General features: G+C 40.9%; 2 protein-coding genes across 2 annotated transcripts in view; one reads left to right on the forward strand and one right to left on the reverse strand.

Moving 5' to 3' along the window:
- Positions 1 to 397: 397 nt before the first annotated feature.
- Positions 398 to 7936, reverse strand: cyldl (cylindromatosis (turban tumor syndrome), like). Its single transcript, XM_017434290.3, has 15 exons — positions 7642 to 7936; positions 6977 to 7431; positions 5521 to 5799; positions 5331 to 5409; positions 5088 to 5257; positions 4752 to 4917; positions 4265 to 4406; positions 3941 to 4051; positions 3782 to 3873; positions 3635 to 3698; positions 3405 to 3537; positions 2888 to 2996; positions 2685 to 2803; positions 1858 to 2071; positions 398 to 1698 (listed from the first exon to the last, which is right to left on the reverse strand). The coding sequence occupies exons 2-15, from the start codon at positions 7415 to 7417 to the stop codon at positions 1514 to 1516; spliced, it is 2304 nt and encodes a 767-aa protein (XP_017289779.1). The 5' UTR covers positions 7418 to 7431; positions 7642 to 7936; the 3' UTR covers positions 398 to 1513.
- A 369-nt stretch (positions 7937 to 8305) lies between these two features.
- The window catches only part of zc3h3 (zinc finger CCCH-type containing 3), a 57196-nt gene continuing 50288 nt past the window's right edge, over positions 8306 to 15213 (forward strand). The window contains exons 1-3 of the mRNA XM_017434314.3: positions 8306 to 8424; positions 9739 to 11170; positions 11317 to 11489. Of these exons, the coding sequence (XP_017289803.1) occupies positions 8379 to 8424; positions 9739 to 11170; positions 11317 to 11489 (1651 nt within the window). The 5' untranslated portion in view covers positions 8306 to 8378. The remainder of the gene's footprint in view (positions 8425 to 9738; positions 11171 to 11316; positions 11490 to 15213) is intronic.

Genomic DNA, 15213 nt, shown 5'->3' on the forward strand with positions numbered 1-15213 from the left:
TTTGCATCATCTTTATTAGCATCTGTCGTATTCTGATGACATCAGGAAGGATTCATCACCTGCAGGGCTCTGCTTGTTGTTATCCTCTCAACTTATTCAGCTTTTTGAAATAACATCTGAGCTCTGAGGCTCACCCCTCCCAGCAGTGAAAGCTTCAGCTTTTTGTACGTTAGTTGTTGAACCTGCCACCACAAGACGACCGACGCATATTTCTTCGACTGTATCCCAACTTTTGTGTATGCTTCCATTGAAAATGATCAATTAAAACTAACAGAAAGGATATAAAATATAAGCTCCGGTTCAAAGATGATCTCTAGCTGCTCTGAGCTGTTGAAGAATATAAAACTAATTTTAGGAACTTAAATGTTGAATTTCAAAAAATTAATCAACAAATTTGGAAACACGAACCTGATTTAATTTGATCAGCAGAAAATGACAAAAACGTGGTATTTGTGGAGTTTGTACACGTCCTAAATATAAGAGTGACTAAAACAGAGTTTTACCCCCACAGATGCCATGAGCAATTAATACAGACAGAATGGGTAATGAGCATTTCTGCCAGTATAAGATACACTCTTGGTGTTTTTTACGCATCAACACATCTCCAACTCTATGAATAAAGACAAACAGTTATAGTTTTATTATTTTCTGTTTAATTATGTCCACTGTATCACAATCAAAATGTAATTAACACAAAGTCTCAACTGAGCAACATTCTGCACGGTACCAACGATCCCAACACAACAGTTTTATGTCAAAAATAAAAGTTAAATTTAATTTCCTGAGGTGACATAAAACTATCAGGAACTGAACACATTTCACTAAGATTAACTGGTCCGTTCACCGTGTTTGTCAGAGTTTAGCCTTCGGAACAATTTAAGAACATTTAGACCTTATAATTACCACAACTTTGGTGCCATTTGGTCTGAAACAAACAATAATATGTAAAGAGCCCTAAACAGAACTAAATATAAGCAGCAAACTTGAACATAAGATTCAAATATTTTAGTGCAACATGTTTTAATGCAGCGTTCTCCCACCCTGGAGCTCAGAGCATGTTTTAAACGACTCCCTGCTCGAAAACAACCCGTTCAAAGGACGGATTTCCTCCTCGTTAACCCAGGTGAGTTGAAGCACAGAAACGGCTGCAGGAAAGGGAACCCTAAGGAACAGTTTTAGGGAACACTGATTTAATGTCAATTCATTTACAGTCTGCATGTTGACATTTTTTGTCAGTGCAAAGAACTTGTCAGTTTATCCTTTGTTTACACAATATTAAACATTAAAAAACATTTTTTTTTATAAATCACTCATTCTTGCTTGCCTTTTCCCTACACCAGGAGAAATATCATTTATATATATATATATATATATATATATATATATGTGTAAAAATACACAACTTTAAATGTTTGTGTACATCTCATTAAAGGAAAACAAAGGAATCCAGCAAAAATGAAGTAAAAAAATAGAATAAAACAGCAACATGTTTCATGTGCAGCGAATCGTCCCCTCAGCGGTACAGGCACATGCTGGTGCTCTGATACAGGTACATGTAGGCGTCACAGAAGAGACGCTTGGCCACGCCTTTCATGTCCCGAGGCGCCTGATTGGCCAGCTCGATGGGAGACATTTCCAGGTACATGCCGACCTCGGGACAGGCTTGCACCTCCGGGATGTTGAAGCCATCCATCTCTCCTGAAAACAAAAGAGAGAGTTTCTGTGAATATGTAGCCAGAAGCTAAATGTAGCAGAACAGTAGGGCCTGAATGCTGACTCAGCGCTCACATCATCAACCAAACTCGGGTTTAGATGTGGGCGGTTTGTGTGGATGTGGAATAAAAACCACCCGCCCACCTTGTCTGTCGGCCATGCTGTCGAAGAAGATCCAGTCGTGGTTGTTTGGTCCGTGTTTGACAAAGGACACGTAGTGGCTCGTCTCGATGCAGAGCACGGCGAACAGCTCCAGCCTGTCTCGGGTCAGGGTGTGAGGGATGCCACGGCCCAGGTAACCCTTCGGGATCTCCAGAGGGACAGGCTGGTGGGACCGGCGCTGGGGATGGTTGTGCACCTGCGGAGAACACACACGAAAAATTACTATATTTCAAAATAATCTGGTCACTTTTAGGCAAAGTAGGTTTGATGATAAAGTGAAAGTCTGCTGGAAGCAGATATTGCTGACATTTTTTCCCCTTGATTTAGATTTTTTTTAAATTTAAATTAAATCAGTGGAGTGATAAATTGTTTCAGCACTCCTTATTTCAGCCTGCACTTAAAGAGCAGATGGCATTCTTGTAATGATCGTTAATTAGCTGCTGAGCAATCGGGTGCACAAACAAACTGACTAAACATAAAGTAAATCATTGTGCATTCCTAAACAAATGTTCTGCTAACTTTAACGGTCATTCCTTTATCAGAAGAACTGTCTGAAATACAGATATGGTAAAAAAAAAGGAAGGACCATTCCCTTTTAGCTTATAGATTATATGGACATTCATAAAATAATTAGTTCAGGCTTTAAATGAGGTCATCAGTCTGAGGTTCTGGACTGACTGGACCGCTGCAGCACCTTGATTGTTTTCTTTCTGAGCCGTTCTGTTGTGTTTGTCCTGTTGCATCATGGCTCAGTTTTAACATCTCAAACGCAGACTGAATCACTCGTGTGTCCTGATAGAAGCACAAACCTGGGCCGAACACGTCCTGCAGAAGACTTTGAATCCCGTCGGGCTGAAAACATGTTCTTTAAAACAATCTGTGCACTCTTCCACGGCCAGGTTTCCACACAGGATGCACTGCTGAGGACCTGAAACACACACCGACCACGGGTTGTCTTCGCTGCGTTACATCATGTCAGAGCGCGCGCACGTGTGTGTGTGTGTGTGTGTACCCTCAGAGAGGAGGTCGGTGATGTCAAGCTCTAGAGAGGGAATAATTTTGTCAAACATCTTGAATTTCTTCCCAAAACGAGGCATCTGGAGGATGAGGCAGGACGGCACCTGAAGATGGAAAACAAAAGAATTAAAAAAAAAAAAAAAGAAGAACATTCAGAGAACGGAGACGGAACGGACTGAAATTAACTGACTACAGGTGATCTGCGGAGAAAACTCTCCAACTGAGACACCTGGTGGAGGAAAAGGATCCTGACAATAAAATGTTGAGTTAAAAGCAGCTAAATGTTTGGTGGTTAGAGCTGATAAAATTCAATTTAATAAACAAAAACACCATAGAAAATAATCAGCTAACACAAATACATTAATAACAGATCTTAAGGTTTATCAGCTATACTTCAGTGGATGGACTCAAACATTTAAACAGAATTTCTTGTAACAAATAAAGTGAAACCAAGAAGAGCATAGTTTAATGAAATAAGAAAAGTGAAAGCGGTAGTTTACAGGAGATCCCACCTCTGCCAGCTTGAGTCCTGCACTGTGGAAGGAATGCTCCAGGAGCTGCTGGACTGTCGGCAGAACCAGGCTGTGGTTCTGATCCAGGAAAATCTGGTAGCAGTAGCTGTCCTGCACTTTGCCAGCAGCAGATCTGAGTCGAAATAAGAAACAGAAAATTGGATCTAATCCACAGACAAGTCCCAGAAATGATTACAAGTCAAATCATGGAGTTAAAAGTTGGGAGTTACAGTTTTAGCAGAGGGTCAAGGGCCAGAATGTGGTGCATGACAATGTTCAGAAACTCCTCTGGATCTGAAAGACAGAGAACACCATTTGTAGCTTTTATCTCATCAACCGGTTGGAGTTTTAATCCGGAGCTTCCAGATCAGACTGACCCTTCTCATCTGTGGTGAAGGAGTGAGAGTAGCCATGTCTCTGCAGCTGCATCCTGAACTTCATGATGTGTTGCCCCTCGACAAACCCCTTACTACAAGAAACACACCCATCATCACACACGGCAAGAAGTCTTTCTGTCTGTTAGAGATGAAACTTACCTGCGGAGGGGGTTGACGATGTCACGGAGCAGCGTCCTCTGAATCGGGGCATCTTGAGGAGTTGTTGATTTAAACAACATGGAGTCCAACACGGAGGAGCAGGCAAACAAACTGACAAAAGAAACTCATTCAGTCTGACTGCCTCTGTGACAAGCAGCTAGCTTTAAAACACAATAAATTATCTGCTTTAAGGCATTTTAAACTAGGTTTGGAGTAAATAATTATAACAGAAAAAATGTCCAAACCTCTCACTCAGTTATTAACTTTAAACAGCTAACATAGGCCTTACATCAGCTTTTATCATTATATGTTTATGATCCTGACCCGAAGAAAGCAGCGTCCATGTAGCAGGAGTTACAGTGTCCCTGGATCCCCTTCATCCGTCCAATCAGAATCTGGTTGACCTGCTCGGTGCTGACTGGAGGAAAGCACTCCAGGTTTCCTGTGCCGTAATCTGCATCCTCATCTGATGCAAAAACAAACACATTTGAAGCACTGAACGACTCTGACGGTTCGGCTAAAGACGCTGAAAAAGAGCGCCAGCTAAGAGCTTAATTGAACAAAATAGAAGCCAAACTCTAAATGAAGCAAAACGCCGGCTAAAAGCCAAAAGCAGCAAAATGCTAGCTAAAAGTATCAAAAGGCTAGTTAACAACTAAAAGTAGCACAAGATGACAAAACAGAGCAGTTTCCAAAGAGAACAATGTTCTCAAGGTATTTCTATGGGGAAAACTGCAAATACAGTTAAATATTATATATATACAAAATGATAAGTCATAGCATCCATCTCCTGAATGAGCGATAGACTTACCTAATTTGTCCATTTCTGGCATCTTCTCGCAGTGATTGGCTGATATGGTCTGAAAGCGCGAGTCCGGGCGGCATGACGTCGGCTTCACAAACAGAGCTCTCTTTGGAGGACATGTGAAAAAGCGGCATCCTTTAAAGGTACCATCACTCACTCCATTGTCTTCTTCCTGCAAACACATTTAATGCATCCCCATACCATCAGAGAGGCAGGCTTTTGAATGTGTGACCTGATAACAGGCTGGATGGCACCTCTCCTCTTTAGTAGAGAGGATGAGGAATTTCAGATTTGGAGTCTGTAGTCTTAAACCTAAACATAAACATCAGAATAAAGATTTACCAGCTCGAGCCCAACCATCACATCGTTACGTTCAGGCAGAAGGCCCATCCAGCGGATGATTCCATATGCATTCCCAGTAGCTAAAGTCACTTCTACCATGGAGTTCAGACCCATGTGTAGATCAGTGTGCGTTTTTACTGGTGGAGAATCAACGATCATGCTCTCAGGACCTACAGAATGATCTGCGTCAGATTTCAGACAACTGTAGAAAACAGCTTCATATGTTTAAAGAGTTGCTCAAACCTGAAGGCACTTCTCCTTTAGCAACCATTTCTATTGAAACTTTAACTTCTCCTCCTGTCTTTCCAGACTCATCCACATCCTAAAGACAAGAACAATTCATGTTGAAAATGATGTTGCCTTGGGAACAAGACATTAAAGAAATTGACTGTTGTTGTTTTTTTTTTTTTAAACAAATGAAAACTTTACTTACAGTGGAGATCCTCACATACGGTTTCCCATCCTCTTCTTCCACACTCACCACCATTCCATGGTGACTTTTATCTTTGGTGAAGTAGGTGACTCTGTCTCCTGGAGACAGCTCTTCTGTTTCTGGCTGAGCACTGGGTTCAGACATGGCGCGCAACAGAGAGCTGGGAGCCACAGGTCTGACCCTGGAAAACGGAGCAAAAACGCCACAATTCTTCTCACATGTGAAATGCTGTTTATGTCCGAAAATCCCGTTGTTGTTTCCCTTCCCTTTGTCTTCTCCCTGGAAAACAAGAACAAAACAAAACATACAACTGATGTTAGAAGTTTAAATTGTCTTCATAGGCAATAATGTCATTTTAATGATTCATTTGAATCGTTCTTTTTTTTCCCCAGGAATGATTTTACAACACACAGCTTCTGTTGTTGTTGTTTTGGGTTTTTTTCTTAAACAAGAAATTTTGTGAACAAGTTTTAAATTATTGTGGATTTTCTCTGATCCACAGAGTCAAAATTATACATACAGGCTCAAATATAGCCATACACTCCCACCCCCACTCTTCCTCTTGGTGAAGTTCATTTAAATTGGTTGGTTTTGTGCTACGAGCTTCACTTTTAATCGTAGCCCACAAATATTTTAAAAAGGTTGCGGTCAAAGGCCATTCCAGAAGCAAAACGTTAGCCGCTTTATCCAATCAGAAAACAGTTGTGTGCTTCTACTGTCTATGCGTTCAAACTTCTCTTCAGAAGGCATTTGACATCCATCAGGTCTGAAGGTGTGGCTTATTTCTTGGTCAGCAACTCCTCAGTCCATGGAGATGGAAAACCGGCCTCACTTTGGACAGTCCAGTGGTTTTCCAGAAGTTTCCAATTCAGGACAAGCTTGAGCTTTGGTAGTTCTGAGATGTTCCTGAATACCTGAACCAGTTTCCAGACCTTGACAAAGTGGTGACACACCCAAATAACTTCTAATGTTGTTTGGAAACATCTCCAAAAGACTTTTCCAACTTGTTTAAATCCACAATTCTCCTTTACAGATCTTCACTGAGTACCTCAGACTTTCCCATTGTTCTGAGCATTGGTCAGCCCAGTGAGTGCTGTCAAACAAATCATTTTTTTATGCTGGCAAAGAGAAAGTATCAGCTGCAGTCAATCATAATCACTAACAAGAAGTTAATAGGCTGTGGCATCGGCAAGTTAAGACTGTCTAGATCCTTCAGAGCCAGTTATTGAAAGGTTTAGGGAAACGTATGTGTACCTTTCAGACTGTATGCATAGTTTTGACCTGTAACCTGCCAGAAACCGATGAAGCACGGAGGATGGCGTGCGGCTCAGGCGCAATTATTCTTAATGTGGCGACCCACAAAGTCAGAGTCTGAATTCATCATTTGTGTTTTACAATGATTGTACATGAACGGAAAGGAAAAAATACACATTTCTTATTTAGCACTCATTCACACCTGCAGTTCAATTCCAAAGAACCGTCCTGTAATGGGGCGGGCACGGCTTGGCTCTATCATCGGTCCAATATAACGAATGACGCCTCTCAGATTCTGCTGATCCTCTTCCACGGTCACTGCTGTCCCCACTGTCAGTCCCAGGGCTGTTTGGAGAGCTTTCCTGTCTCTGAACCATTTCAACCTGTCTTCTTCAGCCATCGCCAACAGCAGGTCAGCCTTCTCTTCAGTTAGGGGCTTCATGCAGTTCATCTCAATATCATAATCTAACATCGCATCTGGCAAAGGAAGGACTCGTAACTTTGTGACAGAAGCAGTTTTTGAGATTTCTGACTCATATTTATATGTACGGATGAAACATATAGCTCCAGGACGAATGTGTCCAGGGTATTTAGGCTTTTCTGTTATGATGAAGAACATGTGTGATGATGATGGATCCGTCATGGTGTCAGGAGACTCTGTACAAACACACATAAACAACTTATAACAGCTCAGAACAACACGTCTGTTACTGTCTGGCAACACTGAAGCTAGGTTGCTAATTAGCTTTACAATTCACTAACATTACCTGAACTAATGTAAAAAAAACTACACGTAGCGTTAATTAATCCATTCTACAACTGTTTACTGTGTAAGATTTGTGAAAAAATGGCTTTAGTTAGCTTTACCTTGTCAACTTTTGAGGTACTTTCTGTTGTTTCTTCGCACTTGTTTAGTTTAATGTCCAACTAGCTGAAGTTTCACTTCCCCTTTCACTTCATGCCACTTTCACACAGCTGCGTTTACAGGCTCCGTTGAAAATGACAGCCCAGAGAAACGTTTTCAGATCTTGTACGTTAATCCCAAATGCCTGTTCCTCGTCCTTATACCATCTGTTCCAGTCAAAAAACACGAAAAAGTTTTTAAACGACGCTGCTGTTGTTTATAATTCTGCTGCTCGACAGCAGTACTTCTCGTCACGCCTGGGAGGTAGAGCCCTCAGTTTTGTTTTACAGGCAAAGCGCAAAAATGTGAAGTTTCGATAAAAATGCTAACTTATTTACCAAAAAATTGCATTGCATTACTTGCGTAAATCGAATTATTACAGAATAAACCGTTCTGGAAAATAGAAAGAGGTTAAGTCAAGTGGCAAACACTTTAAGGAGTCCACAAAAATAGTGATCTTAGATGCAGTCAATGTTAACAAATATATAATTGGGGATATAAAAAATGTGACTGGCTTTTAGAAATGAATATTCAAATGGAAACAATTTTACAACGTGTTACTTATTTTAAGTTTTCCTCAAATCAAAGTGAGAGCCTGTAAGTTTTTGCTGAGGGTAAGCATGTTATGGGAGCTTGGCCTGTGATTGGTCAATGCAATTTACGTCATCATTAAGCGCTTCTGTGTCGATGAGTCGTAAACATGGAGGAAAGAGAAGCGCTGAAGAGGCAAATTGAACTTCTTCAAGGTAAATCTCCTTTTTTTTTGTGAATGTTGGTCGGTATGTTTGCCACAAGTCGAGAAGGAAGTTTACGTATTTTGTTCACACAGTTAGAAACAGCGTCGTCCTGCCTCGTTTTGACCGTTTCAAAAATGAACGTTAACCGTTAGCTGAAAATAGCACATTAATTTAAAACGTGTTAACGTGGCTGACGTGTCGTAAATTATTTTTATTAAAATGTGTCTTGTTATGCTCGTATAAAGGAAACTGGTTGTGTTGGAGTACTCCTAAAAAATAAGCTAGAAGTTATGTGAATAAATAACCAGTCGCTGAGGCAGAGAAAAGTTTTTGTTTTTTGAGAATCACAAGTTTATTTAAAGTGTGGCATGTTTCAGTAAAGTCCTGTCTTCGTTGTCTGATGATGTGCCAGTTGTTTTCAGTGGATGACAGGGCTTGACTACTGTTCAAATATGCCCTGAGTGACATTGTTTTCATGAAACAAGTGAGACATTTTCTGACAAATTGTTGCCCAGATATTTGGGGATACATTACACCAAAACCTACAAATAAGATAAGATAAGAAAGCACTTTATTGACTTTTCACCAGCAGGAGAAATTTACATTTTACTGCAGCAAGATCACAGCAGGCAAAACTACAGAAAAAAAGTAATGTGTAAATATAGTATAGATACTGTATATTAATGAAACAAACCACATACAGTAAACTATATATTTGCTTTTATTAAGCTTTTAAGTAGTGTTTTCCTACTTATATTAAATATATTAACATTAAATAAATAATCCTGATGATATGTTGCCTTCACAGATGCAAGTTATTCATAGGTAAAGATAAATTCATTCATATACCATCACATATGTTTGTTCTTGTTTTTAGCATGAAGCACATTGTGTCTATAATTTCCCCCAAAAATGTTTGATATTTTGTTTTTGTTTAGAGATGCTTGTTCCTTTAAAGTTTTACTGGGATTTCACTGATATATCACCTTAACATCAATGTTATCATTATTTATATTATTTTGTTGGCTGTCAGCCTATCAGCACATAGAATGGCATTGTGTCATAGCTGTGGGCAATACTGGTCTGCCGTGTCCTAATTGTGTTGCTCTGAAACAAACAGGCCTTATTTACAATATTTATGTTTTATATTTTTAAACAGATATCTGTGTGACTCTGAAAAGTCTTTTGAGTCAGTTAATAATCCAGGTTTTTGAATTTAAGCATATGGAAAAGTATCTAAAAGTATCTAAACACCCCAAAACAACATGAAAAGTGTGTTTTGTTTTTCTTGTAATTTCACAACGAAAGTAAACCTGATTTCAGATCTCATCAATAAACACAAGAGCGTCCATGGAGATGCGCCGTTTACAGGATCAGAACCGAGGGATCTTCAGGTTCCTACAGCAGCCAGAGGGAGAAGTTTTAGTACGTCTGGCGTCTCTCGTTATAGCTCCAGAGGGAGACCATATGGTCCTCAGAGCCGTGGAAGTTGGAGGAAAACATATTCCCTAAGAAATACCTGCCCCCAGTCAACTGAAGGACATCCCTCAACATCAGCTTCTTCTTCCCTTCAACAGTCTGTTTCTCAGTTCAGAGCTGACGATGTTTCCCTGCCTGGACACAGCCGAGGAAATCAGGCTAATCTTACTAAAACTGCCTCTTTACTATCAGGGAATCCTTCTCAGCATAAAGGGGAACACAGTAAGACAACAATAAAGGAAACAGCGTGCACCAAGTTAAACATAGATGCAGAAAAACAAGGTTCAAGTCCAGCAAGCATTGGTGCACGTCATGAGGCTTCACAGACTCAGATGTTTCAACAAAAGCTTGACAGCAGACTTGTACTTCTGCCAGAAAAGAAAACTGGAGGCTTCCTAACAGCCCCTTCTTCAGTTCACACTAATAGTTCTATGAGTTCTCAAAGCAGGACTGAAATACAGAACAAACTTTCCCCGAACAGCAAAACCAGCACTGACATAAAGAAGACCTTTACTTCTACAACCCCGACACTCCTCCCAGCTCCTACTGCTCCCTCCGGAGTTTTAAAACACCCCTCACAGAATGTCTCCTCCCACAGCATCGGCACTCAAGTTCATGCATCTTTTTTGAAAAAGTCAAAGTTTACTTGGGTAAAAAGCCAGACTGTGGATGTGGACTCCAGAGCAGCCAGCTCAGTTTCCTCACTGATGAGCAGAGCTGCTGCTTCCTCAACATCAGCATCAAAAACTGTAGTTTCTACTGAAAAACCTTCTCCAGCTTCCTTCAGTAAGAGGACACCTCCCAAGAAATTGGCTCGGAAACTCAGCCCAGTGGCCGTAGCCCCCAAGACATCGAAGTACAAATGGGTCTCCTCCTCTGGACTTCAGACTAGGACACTTCGAAAACCGTTGTCTCCCAAAACCTTGACTCTTCCTCAGAGAAGCCTGGAGAAGGGAGACGCTGTCAGAAAAATCAAAGCAGCCTCTGCTCCATCGGTAAAACCTAAAAAGGGAGCTGCCGGTTCCTCCGGCAGTCCTTCGTCTGCGAGTCGTTACTGTTGGAAGGCTGGAGGTCAGAGCGCCTCAGCGTCAGGAGGTGCAGCAGTGACTCGTCGTGTGTCTGCCTTCCACTGGACAGCAGAGAAAAACACCAAAGGAACAAGAGCTGGATTTGTTGCTTCTCCAACTTTAACTCAGCGCTCCTGCCTTATGTCCTCCTCCCCGGGGGGGTTCAAACTCCGCAGCAGGATGAAAATCATCAGGAAGTCTGCCAGCAGGTAAATACTTATGATTCTCTGTCTTTTGCCAGAAGATGGCAGCAAAGTTTAACTTGTTCCTGTTCTGTTGTTTGTGTTTATAAAACAGTAACCGCCGATTGTCTCTCTGAACGTCCTGCTCTCTTTGTCCTCTGTGTTTTGAACAGTGGCAATGCGTCAGAAAAAGGGGGGAACCTGCCATCGGCAAAGTTCTCCCCGCGGGCTCGTCTCTACGCCTCGACCAGGAGTCCCGTTGGAGTACGAAGGACACCTTCCAGGGAACTCGTTTGTTTTGGCCGACATAAGTTGAGGAGGCTTTCCCCCACTTCATTAAAAACAAGTAAGAAGCACAAAACAAAGACTCTCCCAGATCACAACTCCCTATAAGAACCTGCAAACACAATTCCCACTTTATGGCTCACATCACACACGTTGAACCAAAGAGATCACGTCTGTTTGCTTTCAAAACCAAAGACGTGTAGCAGCACTGACATGAGCACTATGTGTAAAATGTGTGTTGAACATTTCCTCTTTATCATTGTTTGAAAACAATAATGGAGACTGAGCCCTGTGTCCAACAGGGAGCTGTTCCGATGGATTTTGTCTTCTACTCTTAGCCATTTCTGATAATATCATATCATGGACATTTTGTCTCTGTCACCACCACCTGAGGTGGATCAGGGACGTAACACTGCTGTTTTCAAGCTTTCAAGTACAAAAAAACTGGGCTGTTTATTAAACTTAGAACCTAATTGTTATAACTAGATATCTGCACTGAAAAATGCAGAACATGTAGGCGTTGATTAAAAAGTTTTTGATTGGGAGCGTTACGGATAAACAAACATCCGGCTTTAATGAAAGCTTCCGTTAGTTGTTGCTTGGTGAAGATGCCAAAGGAGTGTCGGGTAGAACTTTATTTTCTTTCTGTCATTTCTCCACTGGCTTCCTGTCCGGTTCCAGATTGATTTTAAGATTTTATTGCTTGCTTTTAAAGCCTCCTCTTATTTTTATAATCTCTTCAACCCACAGTTGGGACCCCACTGTGGGTCACTCCGGCCGACTAACCAGTTTCTCTTTAACATTTCAAGATCTTATTTAAAATATAAAAATGATCAGATGACTTCTCCAAATATGTGAACTACTTTACCTCTCCATATACCGAGACTGTAGAGTCTTTTAAATCTCAGCTTAAGAGTCTTTATTCCTCAGCTTTTGACTCCAGACACAGTTGATGGTTTAATGTTGTTTCTGAATAAAACTCTGTATTTATTGATTAACAACATTTGAATATTTCTTATATTTCACTCACTTACATTGTAGATGTTGAAAACCTTCCAGTGCAGCAATACAGTTTGAAATAGATTCAAATTCTCACCAAGTGTTTCGTGAATTGTTGGTGAAGCTGATCTGAGTCTCTGAAGTCAGTAAGTTACTGATTGTCCATCAAGGGATCATAAAGTTTCCCCCAGCTGGAGTCCTGCTGTATTAAATCAAACTGGTAAGAGTCAGTCTAAAACAGCTTTACATTTTTCTCTTTTTTTTTGGTTAAAACTAACAGCAGCAGGTCTTTTATTTCTGTAGCTGCAGAAAAGTCACAGAAAATCAATAATTCTCCCAGAGTCACTCACTCACTGCTGGCACCACGGTGCCAACTGGAAGCTGGAGCCTCATTCGTCCTCCTCCAGCTGACAGGATTCAACTAATGGTGGATTCTGGGTTTGGTTTCATTCATTAAAGTCAGCACCGCCTTTCAGACATGCAGACAACATCAGCTCAGTTGTTTTTCAGTTAAATCAAAAGTATGATGAACATTAATTTGACATTTATTGCAGTATTGCTTTCAGTAAATTAAACAAACCAAATAATTTTCAGTCAGTTTATTTTGTTTATTGATTCTGACTTATTTTTCGTCACGTTTAGCATTTCTCTCACTTCTGTGTAACTCTGGTCTGTGTTAATTTAATTTCAGATTCTTTTTCCAGAGCCAATGCAGTTTAGTTGATTTAGTTTTCACTTATCTTGTTTCAGATGCATTTATTTATTTAAAAAAGGGCTTTATTCCTGCTGAAAAGACCTGTTATTACAGAAATAGATCTGAAGCTTGGGGTCTTTATTGTTTTATTTTTATTTATTCATCTCTAAAAGACTCTTTACTCACCTGACCTTATTAGATTTATTCTCTCACAAGCATCTGACTCTATTGTTCTCATTTCTTTCATGTTCAGATTCATTCTTATAATTCCACCTAAATATCTTCTCTGAGATACGCCTGTCCGATTCCACCATATTTGCTTACCTACACAGTCTACAGCCAGCCTACTGTAGGTAAATCACCTGACTTGAGCTTTTTCAGTGGGTTCAGCTGAGTGCTTTGTTTACATTGAGTGCAGACCTGCATCTCAGAATTGCATATCAATATATTTGTAAAACTGCTTGAGTAAACTCTTTCAAACTGCACTGTTTGATGTAGTTCAGTATAACATTTTGTTTTATCAGTCTTTGCAATGAGGGCCTTTAAATGTTACATGTGAAATACAAGCAAATGCATCAAAGAATAAAACGATTGGCTTGTTTTTTTTCTTCCAGCGAGCATCATGTTTCCTCCAGGTGCATATCATGAGTTTAATTCTCCTTAAAAATGTTTTTAAACTGAAAGCAGGAGGATGAAGGAGAGAGAAGAGGTAGTTACTTATAGTTTTAAAACCTGTTTAAATAAAATTATGCTGAAAATCAGCTGGACATCAAATTAGATGATTGGTTTGAGTAATAATCAGCTGTTAACTTGTTAAGATAATAAAGTCAACCTTCCTTTTTGGTTTTTAGGTTTTAAATTCTGTTTTTCTGTTAGTTTAATCCTGTTTGTTCTGTCAGGACACGCCGCGATTTGTAACTCACCCAGCAGAGGGCAGCAGATCCCATCCATGCTGTCTTCATTAAGGCTTTTGTGTTGCCGGCTGTCACAGGAGAGGTGAACAGGCAGAGTATAAGAGGAGGAGGAGGAAGAGGAGGGGTGTGTGTGTTAATTGATTGCCCAATTCAGCCGTGATGGCGAACAAGTGCCGATAGCGGGTAATTTGCAGAGGTGGAGGCAGGCAGCGCCGCCGCTATCAAGCCCTGGCACCACTCTCCCTTCAGCAGATAAAAAGGAGCTAATGCATAATTATCCCTTTGCAAATTGGATTGTTTTAACGAACTGTAGAATATAGGCCTAACCTGATGGAAAGCAATCATTGTTTTTACAGCCCCCCCTCCCCTTCCCGCCATCTCTCCCTCCGCTTGCCCCTCCAACCCCTCCGGTCATTCTGCTCGCAGCCTGTACCGCTCAAGCCCATCTTGGTGTAATCTCCCATTCTCAGTGGAGTCAGAAGACATTAGAAAAGCCATCACTATTAACATTAGGCTTTATTTCTTCTCATGATTCCGCGTCTATCAGTCCACTTCTCTTTCTCCGATTCCACAACTCTGCTCGCATTCTTCCAGACGCTTCCTCTCCTTTTCCTCGTCTCTTAGCCCTTCATCTGTTCTCCCTCTTCTTTTATGTCTTGTGAAGAACCTAAATGGCTTGCAGCAGGAACACATGCATCTCTAATTAAAGATGGGTGTCAGACTCAAACGCAGGAAAGGTGGAGCAGGGGTGAGTGCAGAGGAAGATGGAGCGAGGAAAGCAGCTCTCGGCCGTCTGCGCCTCTGATAAGAGCTGCTAATAAAGAGCAAATTGAATTACTAATGATGGGAAGCAGAGTCCCTATAGATGAGCCCGTTAAAAAAAACAACCTTATGACCACTCACACACGCATGATAATACACTCGCAAACAATGTTTCTTAATTTCCTCCTCAATGACTGGTTCTGACCACGTTAAAGGGGCGGCGTTCCAAGGTGCTTGGTTATCTGTGGTTTAATTTAAAGAGGGCATAAACCGGAGAAAGCAGTTAAGGCTGTAATGAATCGAGGTGTGTGTGTGTGTGTTATGTATATTTTTCTGTGTGTGCGTGCACACATGTACCCAGAGGCAGCCGTGTAGCTCAGATAATCTAATAAAGCAGATAAATGTCAGGAGCAGAC

This window comes from Kryptolebias marmoratus, linkage group LG18 (assembly GCF_001649575.2).
Source record: "Kryptolebias marmoratus isolate JLee-2015 linkage group LG18, ASM164957v2, whole genome shotgun sequence".
NCBI classification, from domain to species: Eukaryota; Metazoa; Chordata; class Actinopteri; order Cyprinodontiformes; family Rivulidae; genus Kryptolebias; species Kryptolebias marmoratus.